Source organism: Anomaloglossus baeobatrachus, chromosome 6 (assembly GCF_048569485.1).
Source record: "Anomaloglossus baeobatrachus isolate aAnoBae1 chromosome 6, aAnoBae1.hap1, whole genome shotgun sequence".
Classification (NCBI taxonomy): domain Eukaryota; kingdom Metazoa; phylum Chordata; class Amphibia; order Anura; family Aromobatidae; genus Anomaloglossus; species Anomaloglossus baeobatrachus.
In genome coordinates this window covers 34,256,514-34,279,288 of record NC_134358.1, presented here as the reverse complement: position 1 = coordinate 34,279,288, position 22,775 = coordinate 34,256,514, and the positions used below count along the sequence as shown (strand labels likewise).

The following is a 22,775-nucleotide window of genomic DNA, read 5'->3' as shown; positions in this document are numbered from 1 at the left end:
ATAGAGACACTAGTTTCCTGCATTGCTCAGGAGTGATTTTGGCCCATTCTTCCACACAGACACTCCTCCCATCCTGCAGATCCCGACTCCTTCTATGATCTTTGACCTTTAGTGCCTTCCATGTATTTTCTATTGGATTAAGGTCCGGTGATCGGCTTGGCCATTCTAGTAGTTGAGTTTCCTTGGCCGTGTGTTTGGGATCATTGTTTTGCTGAAATGTCCACCCTCGTTTCATCTTCATCATCCTGGTAGATGGCAGCAGATTTTTATCAATGATGTCTCAGTACATTTGTTTATTCATCCTTCTTTCAATTATATGAAGTTTACCCGTGCCATTTGCTGAAAAACAGTCACACACTACATGTTCCCACCCTTCACATGTCACTGCCATAACCATTGCCATAACCTCCACGCATGCTGTGTATTATGGGCTCCAAATAGTGCAATGTTGCTCTCATTTCACGAGACAACTTTAAACACGCCTGAATCTGCTTTTTGTTCAGCAATGGAGTTTTGTGTGGTGCGTACATGAGCGTGCATATAGGCCATGGAAGGGGGAGTGCATTACTTATTTGCTTTTACACAATTGTAAGCTGCTGATTCCAGGTCTTTCTGTAGCTCTCTACAGTTGTCCTTGGCTCTTGGACAACTCTTTTGATAATTCTTTTCACTCCTCTGAAATCTTGCAGGGAGCACCTGGTCGTGGCTGCTTTATGGTGTAATAATTTTATTTCCGCTTCCGGATATTGGCCCCAAAAGTGCTCAATGGAATAGTCCGTAGTTTAGAAAGTTTTCTGTATTTTTTTTCCAACACTAAGGCTGGAAAGGTCTTCAGACAGCTCACTGGTTTTACCCATCATGAGATGTTTCTTGTGTGGCCCCTTCGTAATGAGACACCTTTTTATAGGCCATCAGTTGAAGCAACTGATATTATTTTTCACTAAGTGGCAGGATTGCTTTCAATTACTAGTTGATTTCAGCTGGTGTCATGACTTTCCATGGCTTTTTCCACCTCTCCTTCTCCATGTGTTCAGTACCTTTTCCCTGTGTCATTTCTTATTATAACTTAATTTATGGACCATTTATGGTTTGATTTCTTTGCCTGAGGGGATTGGATGGTCTGTTTCAAGCATCTGGTGAGAAATTCATGTGAATATCAACATTAAATATATAATTACTTAGAAAATTGGTGACGTGTTCAATATATATTTCACCCACTGTGTATGTTCGTGTGTGGGTATGTATATATATGTGTGTGTATGTATATATATATATATATATATATATATATTTTTTATATATATATATATATATATATATTTTTTATATATATATACAATATATATTATATATTATATGTTTTTATATATATATATATATATATATATATATATATATATATATATATTTTTATATATATATATATATATATATATATAAAAGACACATACACATACTGCTCACAAAAAATATTTGGCTTTTGGATGAAATTTCAGAAAAGATTCTAGAATGCCCTGTAACCTTTTCAGGTGAGCTCAATGTGACCTTCTCTAAGCCTTTGGGTGCCCATGTCCAATGTTTCAAGACTTTTTACACAACTTGCTGTTCTCTAACAAGGAGCTTATGGGCAAAATTCACAACAGATGTTTGATACATGAATTACCCAATACATTTTGGGGTTAAAATAAAGTTGATATTTAAACATCCTTCCTCATTGAGACAAAGACAATACCTAAGAATTTATTAGGAGTACCACGCCATTGAGAGGCTTCAAGATGCTTAGAGAGTCACAGTGTCACAAGCAGGTTTTGCAGAGATACAGAAAGACTGGAAGAGTCCCAGAAAGGCAGAGAAATGGACGTCCTCTGGCCACATCCCACACTAATGACCGCTTCATTGTGAACAATGTCCTGTGGAGCCACATGATGAATGTCACACAACTCCAGGCACATTAAAGGGAGGCGAGAGGCACCAAATATCACAACAGACCATAGAAACTATTTACATTAGTGTGGTTTTGTGTGCTAGACGACCTGCGAGTTACCGGACTACACCACCAGGCAGAGGCGACATCTACGTACCTGACCACACCACCAGGCACAGGCGTCCTCTACTGTGAACGAGGGACCAGTGGCCTCCGTGCTGGTCACTGATGAAAGTCGATTCACGCTGAGCAGAATGATGTCCACCAATGATTTTGGGGATGTCAAGAAGAGCACTGTCCTTCAATCACTGTTTTCACCAGACGAGCCTTTATTGGTGGTGGTATTAGTGAAGGCCATTGTCTCTAGTCAGTACAGAACAGCCCTATACTGTGTAAATGGTACAGTGATATCCCCTACTACTGGAATATCACCATTATTCCAGTCTTGTGCCTCTGCATGAACAATACAGGCCTAATGTCATCTTCATGGCCTACAATGCTCCAGCTCATGGAGATCGTATCATTAGAGAACGGCTGCTGGAGACTGGGGGACCCTCAAATGGAGCAGCTGCACTTTCTCCAGACCTGAATCCCATAGAAAACCTATGGATCAGCTGAGTTGCCGTGTAGCGGCCATAACTCTGAACCCCAGAACCTCAATGACCTGAGGCAGGGCCCTCAAGAAGAGTGGACTGCCATGCCAAGAACTACATTTGTGACCAGCAGGAGGCGTCGTTGTCAGCTGTAATTGATGCTGAAGGCCACATGACAAGTTATTGAGACATTGACATTTGGGGGTGGAGGGGTGGAGGAGTATACCCACCACCGGTGTTGGCTTTCGTTTCAATAAATTGTTTGAGATGATGAAATCACCATTGCTGTTTCTATCTACTTAACACCTGACTTTCATGATAAAATTTTCCTTTAGATGTTTGGCATCGCTACCTCTGTAAAAATCCATTCTATCCAAATATAGAGATTTTTTTTATTTTCTCATCTATGAATGCCATAAATAAATAAAAAAAAATAAAATAATTGGATCTCCATAATTGATGTTTTTAGTTTTCCACCTCACTCACTATTAATAAACAGGACAGCGCTGAGAACACCGGCCCTCGCACCGCTCTATCAGTGGAGACATACAATATTGGATCTCAGAAAATGGCAAAAAATATTTATTAAGGCTACTTTCACACATCCGGTTTGAGCAGTGCGGCTCAATCCGGCTGTGAAAACTATGCAACGGATGCGGCGAAAACACCGCATCCTTTGCATAAGTTTTTACATGCGGCCCGTCCGTTTTTTTCCGGTTGCGGCATGCTACTGCGCATGCGCAGTGGAAAAACTGCATGCAGCGACCGGATGCGGTTTTTTCCGCATCGCGCCGCATCCGGCCTCCATAGGGTATGCATTGAAAAATGCGCCGCAGCGGCCGGATGCGGCGCGATGCGGTGTTTTTTGCCGGAGCAAAAAACGTTGCAGGGAACGTTCGATCCGGCCGCGGCATCGGCTAAATCTGCCGCATGCGGCCAAAACCGGACCGAACGCAAACCCCTGCGGCACAATACGGCACTAATGTAAGTCTATGCAAAAAAAACGCAACCGGCGTTACAAAAGCCGGTTGCGGTTTTTCTGCAGAACGCCGTATTGTGCCGCAGAGCAAAATCCGGATGTGTGAAAGCAGCCTTATTTCACAAAATTTTAAACATTTTAAAACCACTAAAGTAAAAAAATAAAAATCTGACCTGGAGAATATTTCCCAGAACATTTTTACCACACACATGAATGAACCCGGTAAATACAAATCCCCCTAAAACAATTATTTTTTTTCACTCTTTCTTCATTTGGATTTTTACTAAATAATGTGACTGCGCCTCCTGTAGTGACTTTTGTAGATGTGCTGCAGGTGTACAGTGTGTGGTGCGGTGACCTGTAGGAAGGAAAGTCCATAGAGGCCTCAGTCTCCGGGATTCTGTTCTTCCGCGTTCTTTACATTGTTTGTGTCCCTCACACAGAACATTCAGACTTTGAAGAGGGATCCTTGGACTTCTTGGACAGAAGTGTCTCTCCGATTTTGCTCCCGTCCTCGAACTATGTGGTTCCAAACAACACTTTAACAGTAAAGAATACAACCTTCCAGTTTCCATGCGCCATCCTTTCTGTGGATCTCACTGGAGAAAGTTCGTACAGACCCAGAAACTTCATCTAATTTTGTCTCACAACTATGTTTCTATCTGTTGGCCCCCTGCTCCTGTCTCCCAGCCCCCCCCGCTCCTGTCCCCCCCCCGCCCGCCCTGCTCCTGTCTCCCATCCCCCCCCGCCCTGCTCCTGTCTCCCCCCCCGCCCTGCTCCTGTCTCCCCCCCGCCCTGCTCCTGTCTCCCCCCCGCCCTGCTCCTGTCTCCCCCCCGCCCTGCTCCTGTCTCCCCCCCCCCCCGCGCCCTGCTCCTGTCCCCCCCCCGCGCCCTGCTCCTGTCCCCCCCCCCCCCCGCCCTGCTCCTGTCTCCCCCCCCGCCCTGCTCCTGTCTCCCCCCCCCGCCCTGCTCCTGTCTCCCCCGCCCCTCCCCGCCCTGCTCCTGTCTCCCCCCCCGCCCTGCTCCTGTCTCCCCCCCCGCCCTGCTCCTGTCTCCCCCCCCGCCCTGCTCCTGTCTCCCCCCCCGCCCTGCTCCTGTCTCCCCCCCCGCCCTGCTCCTGTCTCCCCCCCTGCCCTGCTCCTGTCTCCCCCCCCGCCCTGCTCCTGTCTCCCCCCCCTGCTCCTGTCTCCCCCCCCTGCTCCTGTCTCCCCCCCCTGCTCCTGTCTCCCCCCCCCCCCTGCTCCTGTCTCCCCCCCCCTGCTCCTGTCTCCCCCCCCTGCTCCTGTCTCCCCCCCCTGCCCTGCTCCTGTCTCCCCCCCCTGCTCCTGTCTCCCCCCCCTGCTCCTGTCTCCCCCCCCTGCTCCTGTCTCCCCCCCCTGCTCCTGTCTCCCCCCCCTGCTCCTGTCTCCCCCCCCTGCTCCTGTCTCCCCCCCCTGCTCCTGTCTCCCCCCCCTGCTCCTGTCTCCCCCCCCTGCTCCTGTCTCCCCCCCCTGCTCCTGTCTCCCCCCCCTGCTCCTGTCTCCCCCCCCTGCTCCTGTCTCCCCCCCTGCTCCTGTCTCCCCCCCCCCTGCTCCTGTCTCCCCCCCCCCTGCTCCTGTCTCCCCCCCCCCTGCTCCTGTCTCCCCGCCCTGCTCCTGTCTCTCCCCCCCTGCTCCTGTCTCCCCCCCCCTGCTCCTGTCTCCTCCCCCCCTTCTCCTGTCTCCCCCCCCCTGCTCCTGTCTCCCCCCCCCCCCTGCTCCTGTCTCCCCCCCCCTGCTCCTGTCTCCCCCCCCCTGCTCCTGTCTCCCCCCCACCCCCTGCTCCTGTCTCCCCCCCCACCCCCTGCTCCTGTCTCCCCCCCCCCCCCCCTGCTCCTGTCTCCCCCACCCCCTGCTCCTGTCCCCCCCCCCGCTCCTGTCTCCCCCCCCTGCTCCTGTCTCCCCCCCTGCTCCTGTCCCCCCCCCCTGCTCCTGTCTCTCCCACCCCCCCTGCTCCTGTCTCCCCCGCCCCACCCCCACCCCTGTCAGCTCACCCCTCATCAGCCCTCCAGCCTCTGTCTCCCCCACCCCCTTCCCTTCCACTGTCTCCTTCCAACTCTGTCCCCTCCTGCCTTTAGAGGCTGGCACTGGCTGTATAACGCCACTCCTGAGCTCTTCTCTCTTCTGTTTTCCCCACCAGACCTTTCCAACATGGAATTTCTCGAAGACTCATCCACTGAGAGTTTGATCCTCAGCGGTGATGAGTACAACCAGGAATTCGATTCCACAAACTTTGAGGAGTCTCAAGACGAGGATGAAGGCGCCAGCGAGATCGTCAGGTGTGTGTGCGAGCTGGACGAGGAGAACGGCTTCATGATTCAGGTGGGTCCCAGATTCTTCTGCTATTCTAACCCTTAGATAATTTTAGCCCTTAATGACCTGTGGCTTTCATCGCTTGTTCTCTATATAGCGGGGCTCAGGAGCTAAACTCGTTCCATAGCAGGCAGGAGCTGGATGTATTCCACAGCCGGCACCTGCCTATATCTGCAGCTAGCGGAGCTACCTCTGATTGCTGCTGTTGAACTATATTTAAGCAGTTACCAATCACCGACAGCTGCGTTTACATACTTATTTGCTGTTGCCCTTTAATGGCAGCCGGAGACCTGCTGAAGACCCCCATGGTTGCCTTCTTGATCCTCTTCTGAAGTGCAGTCTTGGGGTAGGCTTCACAGGACAATATCAGTTACACTATATACTTTACTAAAGCAGTATATATTTTTGAGCCACCAAGCATTCACTTCATTGGGAATCGAGATTTTTACTATATACTGCATTGCCGTGGAATTGCAGTTAAACCAATCCGATGATTGCGGGGGCACGAAGGTGTCTAGAAGAGAAACTTACAAATGTATATATTGTAAGACATTTTAAACTGATTTATAAAAGTTTAAATCAACTCCCCATTTTCCTCTTCAAAAATAAAGTGGGTAATAATAAATATTTTTTGGCACCATTGTGTCTTTTTCCCTTCAAGACATATGATATACTGTTTACGTCATATGTCATGTCCATGGCTTTGATGCGGGCTCGCACGCTGAGGCTGCTTCTTGAATGGCAGGTGATGTCTGAATTATTCAGCCCAAACAGCCGTGGGTGGAGTTGCTCTGACCGTGGCATTTAACACGCAACCGCATATGGTTATGCCATACCAAACGCTTATCGGAGTGCCTGTGACGTGATCGCAGGGTACCGATGAGTGGCCACAGCAACCAGGGGTCTGCAAAGACCCCCATGCCTGTCATTACCACTGTCATTACCATACTCCTATAAAAGCCAGATTGTAGCTGGCGTTCATAGGAGACAGATATTCACCATGCACAGCAGTGCTCATGCAGTGCTGTGTATAGCACAAACGATTAGATGATCGCAGCTTCACGTACCCTAAAGTGACTAATAAATTCATATTCATGATACATACAAAAATAGTAATTACAATACTCCTGTAAAAGCCAGATTGTAGCTGGCGTTCATAGGAAACTGATTTTCACCATGCGTAGCAGTGCTCATGCAGTGCTGTGTATAGCACAAACGATTAGATGATCGCAGCTTCACGTACCCTAAAGGGACTAATAAATTCATATTCATGATACATACAAAAATAGTAATTACAATACTCCTGTGAAAGCCAGATTGTAGCTGACGTTCATAGGAGACAGATATTCACCATATAGCACAAACGATTAGATGATCGCAGCTTCACGTACCCTAAAGGGACTAATAAATTCATATTCATGATACATACAAAAATAGTAATTACAATACTCCTGTGAAAGCCAGATTGTAGCTGACGTTCATAGGAGACAGATATTCACCATGCATAGCAGTGCTCATGCAGTGCTGTGTATAGCACAAACGATCAGATGATCGCAGCTTAACGTACCCTAAAGGGACTAATAAATTCATATTCATGATACATACAAAAATAGTAATTACAATACTCCTGTGAAAGCCAGATTGTAGCTGACATTCATAGGAGACTGATTTTCACCATACATAGCAGTGCTCATGCAGTGCTGTGTATAGCACAAACGATCAGATGATCGCAGCTTCACGTACCCTAAAGGGACTAATAAATTCATATTCATGATACATACAAAAATAGTAATTACAATACTCCTGTGAAAGCCAGATTGTAGCTGACGTTCATAGGAGACTGATTTTCACCATACATAGCAGTGCTCATGCAGTGCTGTGTATAGCACAAACGATCAGATGATCGCAGCTTCACGTACCCTAAAGGGACTAATAAATTAATATTCATGATACATACAAAAATAGTAATTACAATACTCCTGTGAAAGCCAGATTGTAGCTGACGTTCATAGGAGACAGATATTCACCATACATAGCAGTGCTCATGCAGTGCTGTGTATAGCACAAACAGACGATCGCAGCTTCACGTATCCTATATCCTAAAGGGACTAATAAATTCATATTCATGATACATACAAAAATAGTAATTACAATACTCCTGTGAAAGCCAGATTGTAGCTGACGTTCATAGGAGACAGATATTCACCATACATAGCAGTGCTCATGCAGTGCTGTGTATAGCACAAACAGACGATCGCAGCTTCACGTATCCTAAGGGGACTAATAAATTCATATTTATGATACATACAAAAATACAGTAAAAAGTCAACAAAAATTAAAAAAAGAAATAAAAAAATGCAAAAGTTGAAATCACCTCCATTAAAAAATAAAGCTATTAAAAAAACAAAACACACATATTTGGTATTGCTGCTTTAGTAAAAGTCTGATCTATCACAATATTTTATAAATTAATCCAAATGGTAAATTGCGTATTGAGGAAAAAAAACAATACGCCAGAATTATGAGTTTTTTTAGGTCGCTGCTAAATTGCAATAAAATGCAATAAGAGGCAATCAGAACATCTGAATAAAATGTCAGCAAAGGCGCAAAAACAGGTCATTACCCTGCCCCATGTCCCGAAATGGAAATGATATGAGACTCAGAAAATGACGACACAAAGAAAAAATTATTTATTTACTTTTTTAAATACAAAGTTCAGATTTATTTTTTTTTACTACTTAAATTAACAAGAAAACTATACACATTAGGTATCTGCGTAATTGTACTGACCTGGAGGATTTTTTATATATATACATATATATATATATATATATATATATATATATATATATATATATATATATATATATATATATATATATATATATATATATATATATATATATATATATATATATATATATATATATATATAATATATAATGAAGTTGCACTCGTTCCTGCTGGAGATCGTCACGGCAGGTTTCTCATCTAGCAGAGATCGTAGAAACATTGAAGGAATTGACAGCGACATTTAGGTGGCACGATCAGGACGGCGCATCATCTCAGGTCCCGCGGTGACACAGTCATCTGGAGCTGTTGGATTGCATCGGCAGCGATGGGGCTACTGAAGGGTCCCATGGCTGCCATCTTTGTGCTCCTTTGAAGCCCAGTCTGTGAATTCAAGTTCTGGCCAATACAGGTTACCTAGTGGGGAATAAAAAATAAAAACAAAACCAGAGAAAGAGACAAAGCTTGAAAAGCATACATTATGTGGTATAATGAAAGGTGTCGCTCAAAACTACAGCTCGTCCTGCCAAAAATACGTTATATGGCAATGTGGGTGTAAAAATAAAATAAAATCATGACTGTTTGAAGAAAGGAGGGGGAAATAGAAAAACATGGGACAGTTTTAAAATAGGGCGATGCAATATTTTCCCCTCCAGTTGGGGACGTTTCATGTAGAATGACATTTTGCAGTTTCCCTTTACATAGCAATGCTTTATTTCATGTTTTGCAGTGCGAGGAGTGTCTGTGTTGGCAGCACAGCATTTGCATGGGGCTTCTGGAGGACAGTATTCCTGAGCAGTACATCTGCTACGTGTGCAGCGACCCGCCAGGTGAGGACAGGATTCTGCTCCATGCAGGTACAGTGCATTCGGTGCAAATGACGGGCAGCCGGGAGTCAGCCCAATGTGCACTGAATGGAGGGAAGATAAAGGGCCAGAGGGCTCTGTGCAGAGCATGTGCAGCCTTTGCTTCAGATTCGGCCGGCCCTCGGCTTTGCAACAAGTTACAGTTCTTATCCCGTCCTACAATGTGACTGCATATCAATAAAGTGTGCCATCACTTTATGAACGGTGGGAGCCCCAACAAACTACACCACGTTCCAAATTATTATGCAAATTGGGTTTAAGTGTCCTAGCGATTAATAATGAAGCTCATTGCTGGTTTTGTGTCTCAGGGTTCTTTGGTCACTGAAATCAATCTCAGATACCTGTGATAATTAGTTTCCAGGTGAGGCCCAATAAAAGGAAACTGGATGTTCCACAATATTAAGCAGCCACAGTTTTTAAGAAACACTGGAAAGAAAAAGGATCTCTCTGCTGCTGAAAAGCATCAAATACTGTAATGCCTTGAACAAGGGATGAAAACATTGGATATTTCACGAAAACGTAAGCGTGATCATCGTACTATGAAGAGATTTTTGGCTGATTCACAGCACATACTTGTTGGTGCTGATAGAGGCAGAATGAGGAAGGTTTCTGCCAGGCAAGTCCATCGGATTAAGAGAGCAGCTGCTAAAAAGCCTTTACAAACCAGCAAACAGATATTTGAAGCTGCTGGAGCCTCTAGAGTCACTCAAACCTTAAGGTACAGGATCCTTCAGAGCCTTGCTGTGGGGCATAAACCTACTATTCGGCCACCCCTAACCAGTGCTCACAAGCAGAAACGGTTGCAGTAGGCCCAGACATACATGAAGACTAATTTCCAAACAGTCTTGTTTACTGATGAGTGTCGAACAACCCTGGATGGTCCAGATGGTGGAGTAGTGGATGGTTGGTGGATGGCCACTGTGTCCAAACAAGGCTGCGACGTCAGCAAGGAGGTGGAGGAGTCATGTTTTGGGCCGGAATCATGGGGAGACATCTGGTAGACCCCTTTAGGGTTCCTGAACGTGTGAAAATGACCTCTGCTAAGTATATAGAGTTTCTGACTGACAACTTTCTTCCATGGTACAAAAAGCAGAAACGTGCCTTCAGAAGAAAAATCATCTTCATGCATGACAATGCACCATCTCATGCTGCAAAGAATACCCCTGTGTCATTGGCTGCTATGGGCATAAAAAGAGATAAACTCCTCTTCCCCTGACCTCAACCCTATAGAGAACCTTTGGAGGATCATCAAGCAAAAGATCTATGAGGGTGGGAGGCAGGTCACATCAAAACAACAGCTCTGGGAGGCGATTCTGACATCATGCAAAGAAATTCAAGCAGAAACTCTCCAAAAACTCAACAAGTTCAATGGATGCAAGAATTGTGAAGGTGACATCAAAGAAGGGTTCCTATGTTACATGTAACGTGGCCTGTTAGGATGTTTGGGATTTAAATAACTTTTTATTTCGGTGAATGTGACCTCCTAATGCTGCAAATTCCACAAATCAGCATTTTCAGTTCTTTAAAAGATATAAATTGTTTAGAAACTCTCCTGTGCCTAATAATGTGGAACAGGAAGATTATACTGTTATCATTGGGAGGTTTCTTCAATAATATTCGATGTATCCTCTAACGGGTGATGACTTTTATTAGACTGACTGTCATTTGCACCAAACATTTAGGATAATCAGAGAAAAATATCATTTGCATAATAATTTGGAACATGGTGTTATGAACCACCACCAATCCTGAGAATGACTCTCTGTGGCTTTAATGGGGCAATGTTCTATTTCTTTATACACTTTTTAAAGTTTTCCTGCATTTTTTCCTTGTCTTCTTTGACTCCTTGGCTTTTGATTCACAGGCCAGAGATGGAGCGCGAGATACAAGTACGACAGGGAATGGTTTAATAACGGGCGCATGTGTGGCCTCTCCTTCATAAACGAGAACTACTCCTATCTGAACACCAAAAAGATTGTATCCACCCATCACCTCCTGGCCGACGTGTACGGCGTGACCGAAATACTTCACGGACTGCAGCTAAAGTTCGGGATTCTGAAGTAAGTGGTGACCTGTGATCTAATCCTTTTTGTTACTCGGTTACCCCCTCTGAGGAGTTAATTTGCTATTTTGGCACCATCCTTGTAGCTTACTCCAGTCACATCCAGAGCTGCATTCAAAACAGGTTGTTTTGTTGTTTTTTTTTTTATTTTAGGCTTAAGATCAAACAGTCAGGTACTTGCTAACTACCTTCCGTTGTGTTCTACCCGTCACCAGCTAAGGCTGCTCTCACATCAGCGGTATTTTGCCGGAAATCCGGATCCGGCACAAATGCGTTTCAGCTCCATTCATTTACAATGGTATCGCGGCAAGATGCGGTCACGTGTGACCACTGATGTGAAGCGAGCCTTAGAACGGTCACTGCCGGCGATTCTGCTGCTTCACGTCAACAGAGCAGCTCCTTCTCTTCAGCTGTGCTTTGTTGATGGAGTGTTTGCTGAGGTTATGCTGATTGGCAGTTGGCTCCCTGCTGCCTATCTGCGTGGAGCTGGCTGTCAATCAGCATGACCTCAGCAGTCACACCCCATAAACAGAGCAGAGCGGAAGAGAAGGAGCTGCTCTGTCAATATGTCGTCAGTGGAACCCACAGAGTCTTAGTTTTCCAAGAGGGTGTACTCATTTTTGCTATGCACTATATAGGTTTATGTGTGTATATGTATATTTCTTGTGATACGGCGGAAAGTGCAGTATTATATGCAGACAAAATGCATTCTTGTTAGTTCGCCTCATCCTTGCTCGTAAGAGCAGACGCTGTTGCTGTTCTTTTTGCTCATCTCAAACTTTGCTATTTGCAGGAACAAAGACCACCCTGACCTCCGACTATGGTCCCGACAAGGAAAAGGCACGTGCGGGCAAAACCATAAAGGGCCAACAAACAAGCTAGGCAAGACGGATGAGACGTACGTAACCAGCGAGCACAGCTACCAAAAGCCCCAGGATGGTGGCGGAGAAAACCAAGCCCCGAACAACACCGGAAAGCCTGAGGAAAACAGCATTGTATTGGTGGATGGCCACAAGAGCAACTTTCACGCCGAGGCAAGAAGAAGACTATCAGATCATGTAAATACCGAAAGAAGGAGCGAGCAGGTGAGAGACCGGAAACAAATCTCCTCAGTGACCTATCTAGTCTTTCTGTGTCACAGACAACCATAGCTGCTCTACAGTATGAGTGCCCGCCATACAGCACCCAGTGTCTCATATTCTTAGACTGATATGTGTATGAAGGGCCAGACTGGGGGGAACTGCAGCTTCCCGAGTTTTCTACCTCTTAGTGGGGCTAAGATTGTGCACGGCCGCCGGCACAATTCGTCTCACCTGTTACTGACTATGAATCCTTGTATTCCAGGCTGTATCAGCCGACGTGTGCAATGACAAGAAGGCAGCGGAGGAGCAGCTGGACACTCGCCTCCAGTGGCAGCTCAACCTTCTCACCCACATCGAGAATGTCCAGAATGAAGTCACCACCCGCATGGACCTCATAGAGAAGGAAGTGGATGGTACGGACCTGGGTTTTCTCTTCTTCTCACTTTGTCATTCATCTCTTTCCCATGCCTTCACTCTCACAGTCTCCTTTTGGTAGTTTGTCCTTTTGGTAGTTTGGCTTGAGCCCTCTTGCATATGTCTACGCTCTTGCCCTGCACTCTCATGTGCTCACCCCTCCTTTATCAGACTGGCCTCTTTGTCGCCGGGCTGGCCTCTCTGTCGCCGGGCTGGCCTCTCTGTCGCCGGGCTGGCCTCTCTGTCGCCGGACTGGCCTCTCTGTCGCCGGACTGGCCTCTCTGTCGCCCTCGCCGGACTGGCCTCTCTGTCGCCCTCGCCGGACTGGCCTCTCTGTCGCCCTCGCCGGACTGGCCTCTCTGTCGCCCTCGCCGGACTGGCCTCTCTGTCGCCCTCGCCGGACTGGCCTCTCTGTCGCCCTCGCCGGACTGGCCTCTCTGTCGCCCTCGCCGGACTGGCCTCTCTGTCGCCCTCGCCGGACTGGCCTCTCTGTCGCCCTCGCCGGACTGGCCTCTCTGTCGCCCTCGCCGGACTGGCCTCTCTGTCGCCCTCGCCGGACTGGCCTCTCTGTCGCCCTCGCCGGACTGGCCTCTCTGTCGCCCTCGCCGGACTGGCCTCTCTGTCGCCCTCGCCGGACTGGCCTCTCTGTCGCCCTCGCCGGACTGGCCTCTCTGTCGCCCTCGCCGGACTGGCCTCTCTGTCGCCCTCGCCGGACTGGCCTCTCTGTCGCCCTCGCCGGACTGGCCTCTCTGTCGCCCTCGCCGGACTGGCCTCTCTGTCGCCCTCGCCGGACTGGCCTCTCTGTCGCCCTCGCCGGACTGGCCTCTCTGTCGCCCTCGCCGGACTGGCCTCTCTGTCGCCCTCGCCGGACTGGCCTCTCTGTCGCCCTCGCCGGACTGGCCTCTCTGTCGCCCTCGCCGGACTGGCCTCTCTGTCGCCCTCGCCGGACTGGCCTCTCTGTCGCCCTCGCCGGACTGGCCTCTCTGTCGCCCTCGCCGGACTGGCCTCTCTGTCGCCCTCGCCGGACTGGCCTCTCTGTCGCCCTCGCCGGACTGGCCTCTCTGTCGCCCTCGCCGGACTGGCCTCTCTGTCGCCCTCGCCGGACTGGCCTCTCTGTCGCCCTCGCCGGACTGGCCTCTCTGTCGCCCTCGCCGGACTGGCCTCTCTGTCGCCCTCGCCGGACTGGCCTCTCTGTCGCCCTCGCCGGACTGGCCTCTCTGTCGCCCTCGCCGGACTGGCCTCTCTGTCGCCCTCGCCGGACTGGCCTCTCTGTCGCCCTCGCCGGACTGGCCTCTCTGTCGCCCTCGCCGGACTGGCCTCTCTGTCGCCCTCGCCGGACTGGCCTCTCTGTCGCCCTCGCCGGACTGGCCTCTCTGTCGCCCTCGCCGGACTGGCCTCTCTGTCGCCCTCGCCGGACTGGCCTCTCTGTCGCCCTCGCCGGACTGGCCTCTCTGTCGCCCTCGCCGGACTGGCCTCTCTGTCGCCCTCGCCGGACTGGCCTCTCTGTCGCCCTCGCCGGACTGGCCTCTCTGTCGCCCTCGCCGGACTGGCCTCTCTGTCGCCCTCGCCGGACTGGCCTCTCTGTCGCCCTCGCCGGACTGGCCTCTCTGTCGCCCTCGCCGGACTGGCCTCTCTGTCGCCCTCGCCGGACTGGCCTCTCTCTCCCCCCCCTTGCTAGCGTTGCCCCACTCTTTCGCCCGCCCCTGTTCATGTTGCCACACTCGTTACTCACTTGTACAGCCTTACTCGCGTCACCCTGTTGCCTAACCAGCCCCCGCTCACATCACCCCACTTGCTCGGCCGCCCCTACTTGTGTTGTCCCGCTCACTCGCCCACACCTGCTCGTGTTGCCCCACTTTCTCACGTGCCCCTGCTCGTGTTGCCATGTTCACTCGCTCGCCCGCTCCGGCTCACGTCACCCTGCTTGGCTGCCCCTGTTTGTGTCACCCCCTTCACTTGCTTGCTCCTGCTCACATCACCCCATATTCTCGCTCGCCCCTGCTCACATTGCCCCGTTCTCTCGCTCGCCCGCTCCTGCTCAGGTCACCCCACTTGCTCGCTCGTCCGCCTTTCCTCACTTTGCCCTGCTCCCTCGCCAGCCCCTGCTCACGTTGCACCATTGCTTGCTTGCCCCTGCTCACGTCGCACAATTCTCGCGCTTGCTTGCCCCTGCTCACGTTGCACTGGTCACTCGCTTGCCCGCTCCTACTCAAGTCGCCACACTTGCTCTCCTGCCCCTGCTCGTGTCGCCCTGCTCGCTGCTGCGTGAGCCTCCTCTTTTGTCCTCGCTTTCTTATGCCAACCTTCTGTCTTGTTTTCAGCCTCTCTCTACCTACGCTCTCGCTTGCTCCCTCTCTCGTCGCTCTGACACTCACATTGATACTATAAAATAGTTGCCCGCTTTATCTAATCTCGCCTTGTTAGAAGGAACCTCCCAAACCAGCGTCATTGTCCTCACTGCTGAGACGCCAAGCGATTGCCCAATATTTGCAGGAGAACGTTTCCAGCCATTGTCCCGATCCTTTCCATTGCACCTCTCATCCCTGACTATTGGAGATGTTATTACTCATTTCTTCATCGTTCCTTATGGGAGACCCAGACCATGGGTGTATAGCTTCTGCCTCCGGAGGACACACAAAGTACTACACTAAAAGTGTAGCTCCTCCCTCCGAGCATATACACTCCCCGGATGACAAATCCAACCAGTTCAATGCTTTGTGTTCAGGAGGTCACACACACACATGCATCCTCTGATTTTTGATTTTTGATTTTTGATTTCAAAGATTTGGAAGAAAAGCGGGTCCAATCTGGACTCCCGGCATGTCCCTTCTCACCCCACTGTGTCGGCGGTGCTGTTAAGGTTGATTTTACAAGGCTGCAGCCTTCACATGCCGCGCTCCTTCACCATCCCCTGGGGCTCTGGCTTGAAGTGGGAGCCATCACGGTTCTCACTGCTTTACAGGAGACCGGTCTCCATCCGCAGCCCTGTTCAGGATCCTGTCGGACGGAGCGCTCACCTCCCAGGGACCTGGCACCTGCGTCTCACAAGCTAAGTACTGAGACGTTATTACCACAGAAGGTGGTCTTTCCAGGGGTCCCTTGTACTTTATATTTTGGGGAGAGTGTGTTTTATGACTGTGTTAACATTTCCGGCCGGTTCTCCAGTTTTCACTGGAGAACCGCGCCGATGGTGCCTGCACGCTGGCCGCATGTTTAAATCTAGGCCCCGGCTTCGCCTGAGGCCTACTTTCGGTTTCACTCCCCCTGCATGTCAGTCATGCAGAGGGACAGTGTGGCTCCGCCCAGCGGCTGCTCAGCACAGGGAACGGACACTCCTCACTGAGGAAAGATTCCCTCCCCTGTATACCTCATTTGTCCTCCGGATCCAGCTCTCAGAGTAGGCCCCGCCCCCTCTCCTCGCTCCGGTGCCATTTTCTCGGCGTTTTCAATGTCTGCATAACACATTGTGACAAATGGGGGCCTTGGGCTGGGGGATCTGGAGGGCACAGAGATGTCCCTATGTTAAACGGTCTGGCAAGCCACAACCTCCGGTTGTGCAGCTGCTTATATACTCTGTTTATATACTCTGCTGGGGGTCATTCTGGACAGGAGCCCCCACTTTTGCAGCATGTCTCACATCAGAGCAAGGCTGCAAGGCTGTTCTTATTATGCACTGCATGTAGATCTGTCTGTACCGAGCACATAACCACATTGTGATGCTTGCTCTAACATAGTGGTCCCTCAGCCTGGAAGCTCATCAGTGGTCCCTCCAGCTGCTCCGGCTCCGGTGGTTGATCCCCCGGTTTGGGCAGAATCCCTCTCTCCAGGGGACAGCTGTCCCGGACACTGCTGAGCATCCATCAGCCCCCTTCTCTGGGCGCTTCTGCTGCTACGGCTCGCTCAGCAAAGCTCACAGAGGATTCTTCATCTGGTCTCAGACCCCGTCCTCCTAAAATGGAGTCGCAGGGTCCCCTTTCCTTCCTCGTCCCGCAGCTCTGATTCACGAGCTGACTCGCAGGACGAGGAGGATGCCTTTACTAGGGGCTCGGACGGATCTGTCCGAAGGTGACGCAGATGCTAATGATTTGATTGCGTCCATTATATTTGTACTGGACCTCAATCCGCCTGTATCAGGGGTGCATTCCCCTCTGGCAGAAAGGCATCAGTATACCTTAAGAGAACAAGGAGTGTGTTCCTTAACCACTCCAGTTTTCAGCCCACTGTGACAAGCCCAGAGCCTGTCCTGACAGACGCTCCCAAAGCGTGGTTCTGATGACTGTTTCCCCCTTCCACCAGTGGTGGTCAAGGAGTGGGCTCATTCACCAAGGGTGGACCCTCCGGTGTCTAGACTTTCAGCCAGGACAGTTGTATCAGTGGCTGACGGCACCTCTCTAAGGATCCCACTGTCCGCCAGGTTGTCCTTCTGGCCAAATCTATATATGAGGCGGCGGGGGCCTCGTGCTCCCCATCTTTTGCAGCAGTGCGGGCTCTCAAAGCCATCCCTGCTTCTCTGGAGGAGATGCATTCCCTCACCAGGTACTTTATGCCCGAAATGGTTGCCTTAACTTCCAGGCTTTAGTCTTTTCATCCTATGTCATGTCTGCCATGCTGGAGACTGTCACCGCACTGCGGTGGCCTCGGCTACTTCCCTCGCTATCCGCAGGCTCCTGTGGCTTCGAGAGTGGAAGGCAGATGCTTCTTAAGAAGTTCCTTGCTGGGCTCCCTTTTGCTGGGACCAGTCTATTCGGTGAACATCTGGATGAAATTATTAAGGACGTTTTTTGGCAGGAAGAGTACTTCCATGCCACAAACCCAGGAAACCTGTCCAGGGCAGGAACCAGTCGAGGTTTCGTTCCTCTAACTGGTCGTCCTCTAAGCCCTCGGCCTCGTCCACTAACTCAGCCAAGGTCCGTAATCCAACTGGCGCATGAAGCCGCGTCCTCAGAAGTCCGCAGGAGCTGCTGCCACCAAGGCAGCCTCCTCTTGATTATCTGGCCGCGCCAGTAACGTCCTTGGTCGGTGGCAGGCTCTCCCTCTTGGGCGACGTGTGGTTTCAACACGTCTTCGATCAGTGGGTGTGGGTTACCATCTCCCACGGCTACAGATCCAGCCCGCCAAACAGATTTTTTCTGTCAACTCCCCCCTGCCCCAAGGCCGCCGCCTTCTCACAGGCCGTGGCATTCTTGCAGGCCAATGGAGTAATTGTACCAGTTCCCGACTGGGAACAGTTCAGAGATTTCTACTCAAATCTCTTCCTAGTCCCCGAAAAGGACGGTGCTTTCCGACCTGGATCTCAAGCTTCTCAACAAGCATGTCAGGTGCGGCATTTTTGCATGGAATCTCTGCGATCAGTCAATGACCCAAGGAGATTTCTTAGCAGCCATCGACATCAGAGATGTTTTTCTGCTTGTGCCAATCGCAGTTTCACACCAGCGATGGCTACGTTTTGTAATCGGAGAGGAACATTTCCAATTCGTGGCTCTCCCCTTCGGGTTAGCCACGGCCCCTCGTGTACTCACAAGGTCATGGCAGCAGTGGTTGCGGTTCTGCACCTCCAGGGGTTGGTAGTGATTCCTTACCTGGACGACCTTCTAGTCAAGGCTTCATCCAGTGCAGACTGTCAGCGGAGTGTCTCGCTCACTCTCAGCGGCGTGTCTCGCTCACTCTCGCCACGCTTGCAGTCCACTCTGACCCCGACCTAGGACCTTACGTACCTAGGGATGCAATTCGAGACTCTGCTGGCACTTGTGAAGCTGCCCTTAGTCAAACAGCCCCTTCATCTGGCGGTTCGCTCTCTGCTGAGGCTCCGCCGTCATTCCATCAGGCACCTCATGCAGGTGCTGGGTCAGATGGTGGCGTCAATGGAAGCGGTTCCCTTTGCCAGTTCCATCTGCGTCCTCTGCAGCTGGACATTCTCCGCTGTTGGGACAAGCGGACCTCTTCCTTGCACAGGCTGGTGGCTCTGTCGCCACAGACCAGGAGCTCTCTTTAGTGGTGGCTTCGGCCCCTCTCTCTGTCCCAGGGACGCTCCTTTCTGGCCCCGTCCTGGGTGATTCTCACCACGGATGCCAGTCTATCCGGCTGGGGAGCAGTGTTTCTCCACCACCGAGCACAGGGCACTTGGACTCCGTCCGAATCAGCCCTCTCGATCAAGGTGCTGGAAATCAGGGCTGTACTCCTAGCTCTCGTAGTTTTTCACCACCTGTTGGCGGGCAGGCACATTCGTGTCCAGTCAGACAACGCGACAGCAGTTGCCTACCTCAATCACCAAGGCGGGACTCGCAGCTGCCTAGCAATGTCGGAAGTTCAACGTATCCTTCAGTGGACGGAGGACTCCAAGTCCACCATATCCGCAGTCCACATCCCAGGCTTAGAAAACTGGGAGGCAGACAGCGGCGAGTGGGCCCTGCATCCGGCAGTGTTCCGGTCAATCTGCCGCAAGTGGGGCACTCCGGAAGTGGATCTAATGGCATCCCGGCACAACAACAAGGTCCCGGTTTACGTGGCTCGCTCCCACGATCCTCAGGCCTTGGCAGCGGACGCGCTGGTTCAAGATTGGTCCCAGTTCCGTCTGGCCTACGTGTTTCCCCCTCTAGCTCTCTTGCCCAGAGTCCTGCGCAAGATCAGAATGGAGGGCCGTCGGGTCATAATCATTGCTCCAGACTGGCCCAGGCGAGCTTGGTTCCCAGACCTGCTCCGTCTGTCCATAGAGGTGCCGTGGCATCTCCCGGACCGCCCAGACCCTCACAGGGTCCGTTTTCCGCCAGAATTCTGCGGCTCTCAGATTGACGGCGTGGCTCTTGAGCCCTGGATCCTTACGGCTTCAGGCATTCCTTCCGAGGTCATCTTCACTATGACTCAGGCTCGGAAGTCTTCCTCGGCCAGGATTTACCACAGGACTTGGAGAATTTTCCTGTCCTGGTGTCGTTCTTCCGGCCATGCTCCTTGGCCGTTTTCCTTGCCGACCATCCTGTCCTTTCTACAGTCCGGTCTGCAGCTAGGACTGTCCCTCAATTCCCTCAAGGGACAGGTCTCGGCTCTGTCAGCGTTGTTCCAGCGGTGTTTCGCCCGGCTGGCCCTAGATGCGCACCTTTATACTGGGCGCATCTCACATCATTCCGCCTTACCGGCGGCCTCTGGATCCCTGAGACCTTAATCTGGTCCTCACGGCCTTACAGAAACCCCCCTTTGAGCCTCTTAGGGAGGTTTCGTTGTTTCGTCTTTCACAGAAAGTGGTCTTTCTGGTGGCCATAATTTCTCTCAGGAGAGTCTCTGATTTGACTGTGCTCTCTTCGGAGTCACCCTTTTTGGTCTTTCACCAAGACAAGGTGGTTCTCCGTCCGACTCCGTGCCTTCTCCCTAAGGTGGTGTCTCCTTTCCACCTTAACCAGGACATTTCATTGTCTTCCCTTTGTTCGGCCCCTGTGCATCGCTTTGAGAAAGCGTTGCAAGCTTTAGATTTGGTGCGGACGCTCCGGATCTATGTGTCACACACCGCTGTTCTTAGGCGGTGCACCCCTTTTTTTGTGCTGACCATAGGTCAGCGCAAGGGTCTCTCGGCTTCTAAACCGACCCTAGCTCGTTGGATTAGGTCGGCCATATCCGATGCCTACCAATGTTCTCAGGTGCCTCCCCCGCCGGGGATTAAGGTGCACTCGACCAGAGCTGTCGGTGCCTCTTGGCCTACGGCTCAGCAGGTCTGTCAGGCTGCCACTTGGTCTAGTCTGCACAACCTTTCGAAGCACTACCAGGTGCATGCTCATGCTTCGGCAGATGCGAGCTTGGGCAGACGCATCCTTCGGACGGCTGTCGCCCATTTGTGAAGTTAGGTTTTGCCTACTTCTCAGTTTCTGTTTATTTCCCACCCATGGACTGCTTTGAGACGTCCCATGGTCTGGGTCTCCCATAAGGAACGATGAAGAAAAAGAGAATTTTGTTTACTTACCGTAAATTCTTTTTCTTATAGTTCCGACATGGGAGACCCAGCACCCTCCCTGTTGCCTGTTGGCAGCTTTCTTGTTCCGTGGGTTTTCACCGGCTGTTGTTGTAGACAGAGGTTCCGGTTATTCCGGGTTTTACTCTATCTCTACTTATGGGTGGATGTCCTCCTTCAGCTTTTGCACTAAACTGGTTGGATTTGTCATCCGGGGAGTGTATATGCTCGGAGGGAGGAGCTACACTTTTAGTGTAGTACTTTGTGTGTCCTCCGGAGGCAGAAGCTATACACCCATGGTCTGGGTCTCCCATGTCGGAACTATAAGAAAAAGAATTTACGGTAAGTAAACAAAATTCTCTTTTTCCTCTGTGACTCTCTCTTCTCATTTCCTCCAAGTCTTAGAGAGCTGGCTGAACTTCACCGGGGACCTGGAGCCCCCCGACCCCCTGGCTAGGCTGCCGCAACTAAAGAGGCGCATCAAGCAGCTTTTAATAGACATGGGCAAAATCCAGCAAATCACCACCCTCTGCTCCGTATGACGAAAAAGAAGACCGAGGGACTTGGACGCTGCCATTGGGGGTTGAACTATTTTTCTTACTTAGGATACAAAGTTTGTACAGATTTTATTGACATTATAAATAAAGTATATATTATATTATTATTTAGTATTAATCCTTCACAAGGATTATAATCCAGAGCCGGCCCACGCTTCCAGGCTGTACAGATCAGCAAAGTGATAGTCATGCTGTGACCTCTCATTCCTGGGATAAGGACACAATAAGGAATAAGATGTGCGCCTTCTACTGGAGGGGAAGTGATATTACATCCGTGTTCCGAATTTCCTCAACGCCACACCAGCTTTTTTTTGTTTTGTTTTTTTTATTATTTTTCTTTATTTCTTTATGCTGAATTTGTTACCCTTGGATTGAAGCAGTATTCCAAACACTCTTCATATTCCTATGCAGAACGTGATTTCTTTATGTATTGCTGCATAGATTGAGAACAAATAGAGATTGATTTTTACCTAAAAAGTAGGTAATCCCACTGTGTATATACTAGAAACCCGAGAACATTTTATTTAAGATATGTAAGCATATATATAATATTGTTTTTATCTGCCTTTTTATTTTTCTATTATTTTTTTTGTTTTTTCCTTTGCTCAGATTCATTGCTTCTAGAGTTACTAATCCAACAATTTATTATTTTTTTTTTTTTTTTTTTTATTTAATTTCATTTTATTCTTTTGTTTTTTCCTTAGCTCAGATTCATTGCTTCCTGAGTTACTCATCCAGCATCTTATTTTTTTATTTTATTTTTTTCTATTTTATTTTATTTTTTATTTTTTTTTTCTTCGCTCACATTCATTGCTTGCGGAGTTACTAATCCAACATCGTTTTCTTTTTTTTTTAGTTTTTTGCTTTTTCTGTAACTCAGATTTGTTGCTTCCAGAGTTACTAATCCAACTTTTTTTTTTGAAATTAGTCTGAGTATTTTTTCTATTTTATTTTTTTAGTTTTTTTCCTTAGTTCAGATTCATTGCTTCTGGAGTTTACTAATCCAACATCTTATTTTTTTATTCTATTTTATTTTTTTTCCATAGCTCAGATTCGTTGCTTCCAGACTTACTAATCCACAAACTTTTTTTTTTATTATTATTAGTCGGAGTATTTTTTTTTTTTTTCCTTTTTTTTCCTTAATTCGGATTCATTGCTTCTGGAGTTACTAATCCCAACGTCTTATTTTTTTTATTTTTTTTTTCTATTTAGTTTAATTTTTTTGTTTTTTCCTTAACTCAGATT

General features: G+C 49.4%; 1 protein-coding gene across 1 annotated transcript in view; it reads left to right on the top strand.

Moving 5' to 3' along the window:
* PHF20L1 (PHD finger protein 20 like 1) overlaps positions 1–21,599 on the top strand; it is a 162,697-nt gene extending 141,098 nt beyond the window's left edge. Inside the window, exons 15-21 of the mRNA XM_075352848.1 lie at positions 3,940–4,104; positions 5,654–5,835; positions 9,347–9,446; positions 11,347–11,542; positions 12,338–12,629; positions 12,889–13,039; positions 21,373–21,599. Coding sequence (XP_075208963.1) covers positions 3,940–4,104; positions 5,654–5,835; positions 9,347–9,446; positions 11,347–11,542; positions 12,338–12,629; positions 12,889–13,039; positions 21,373–21,515 — 1,229 coding nt within the window. The 3' untranslated portion in view covers positions 21,516–21,599. The remainder of the gene's footprint in view (positions 1–3,939; positions 4,105–5,653; positions 5,836–9,346; positions 9,447–11,346; positions 11,543–12,337; positions 12,630–12,888; positions 13,040–21,372) is intronic.
* Positions 21,600–22,775: the final 1,176 nt, after the last annotated feature.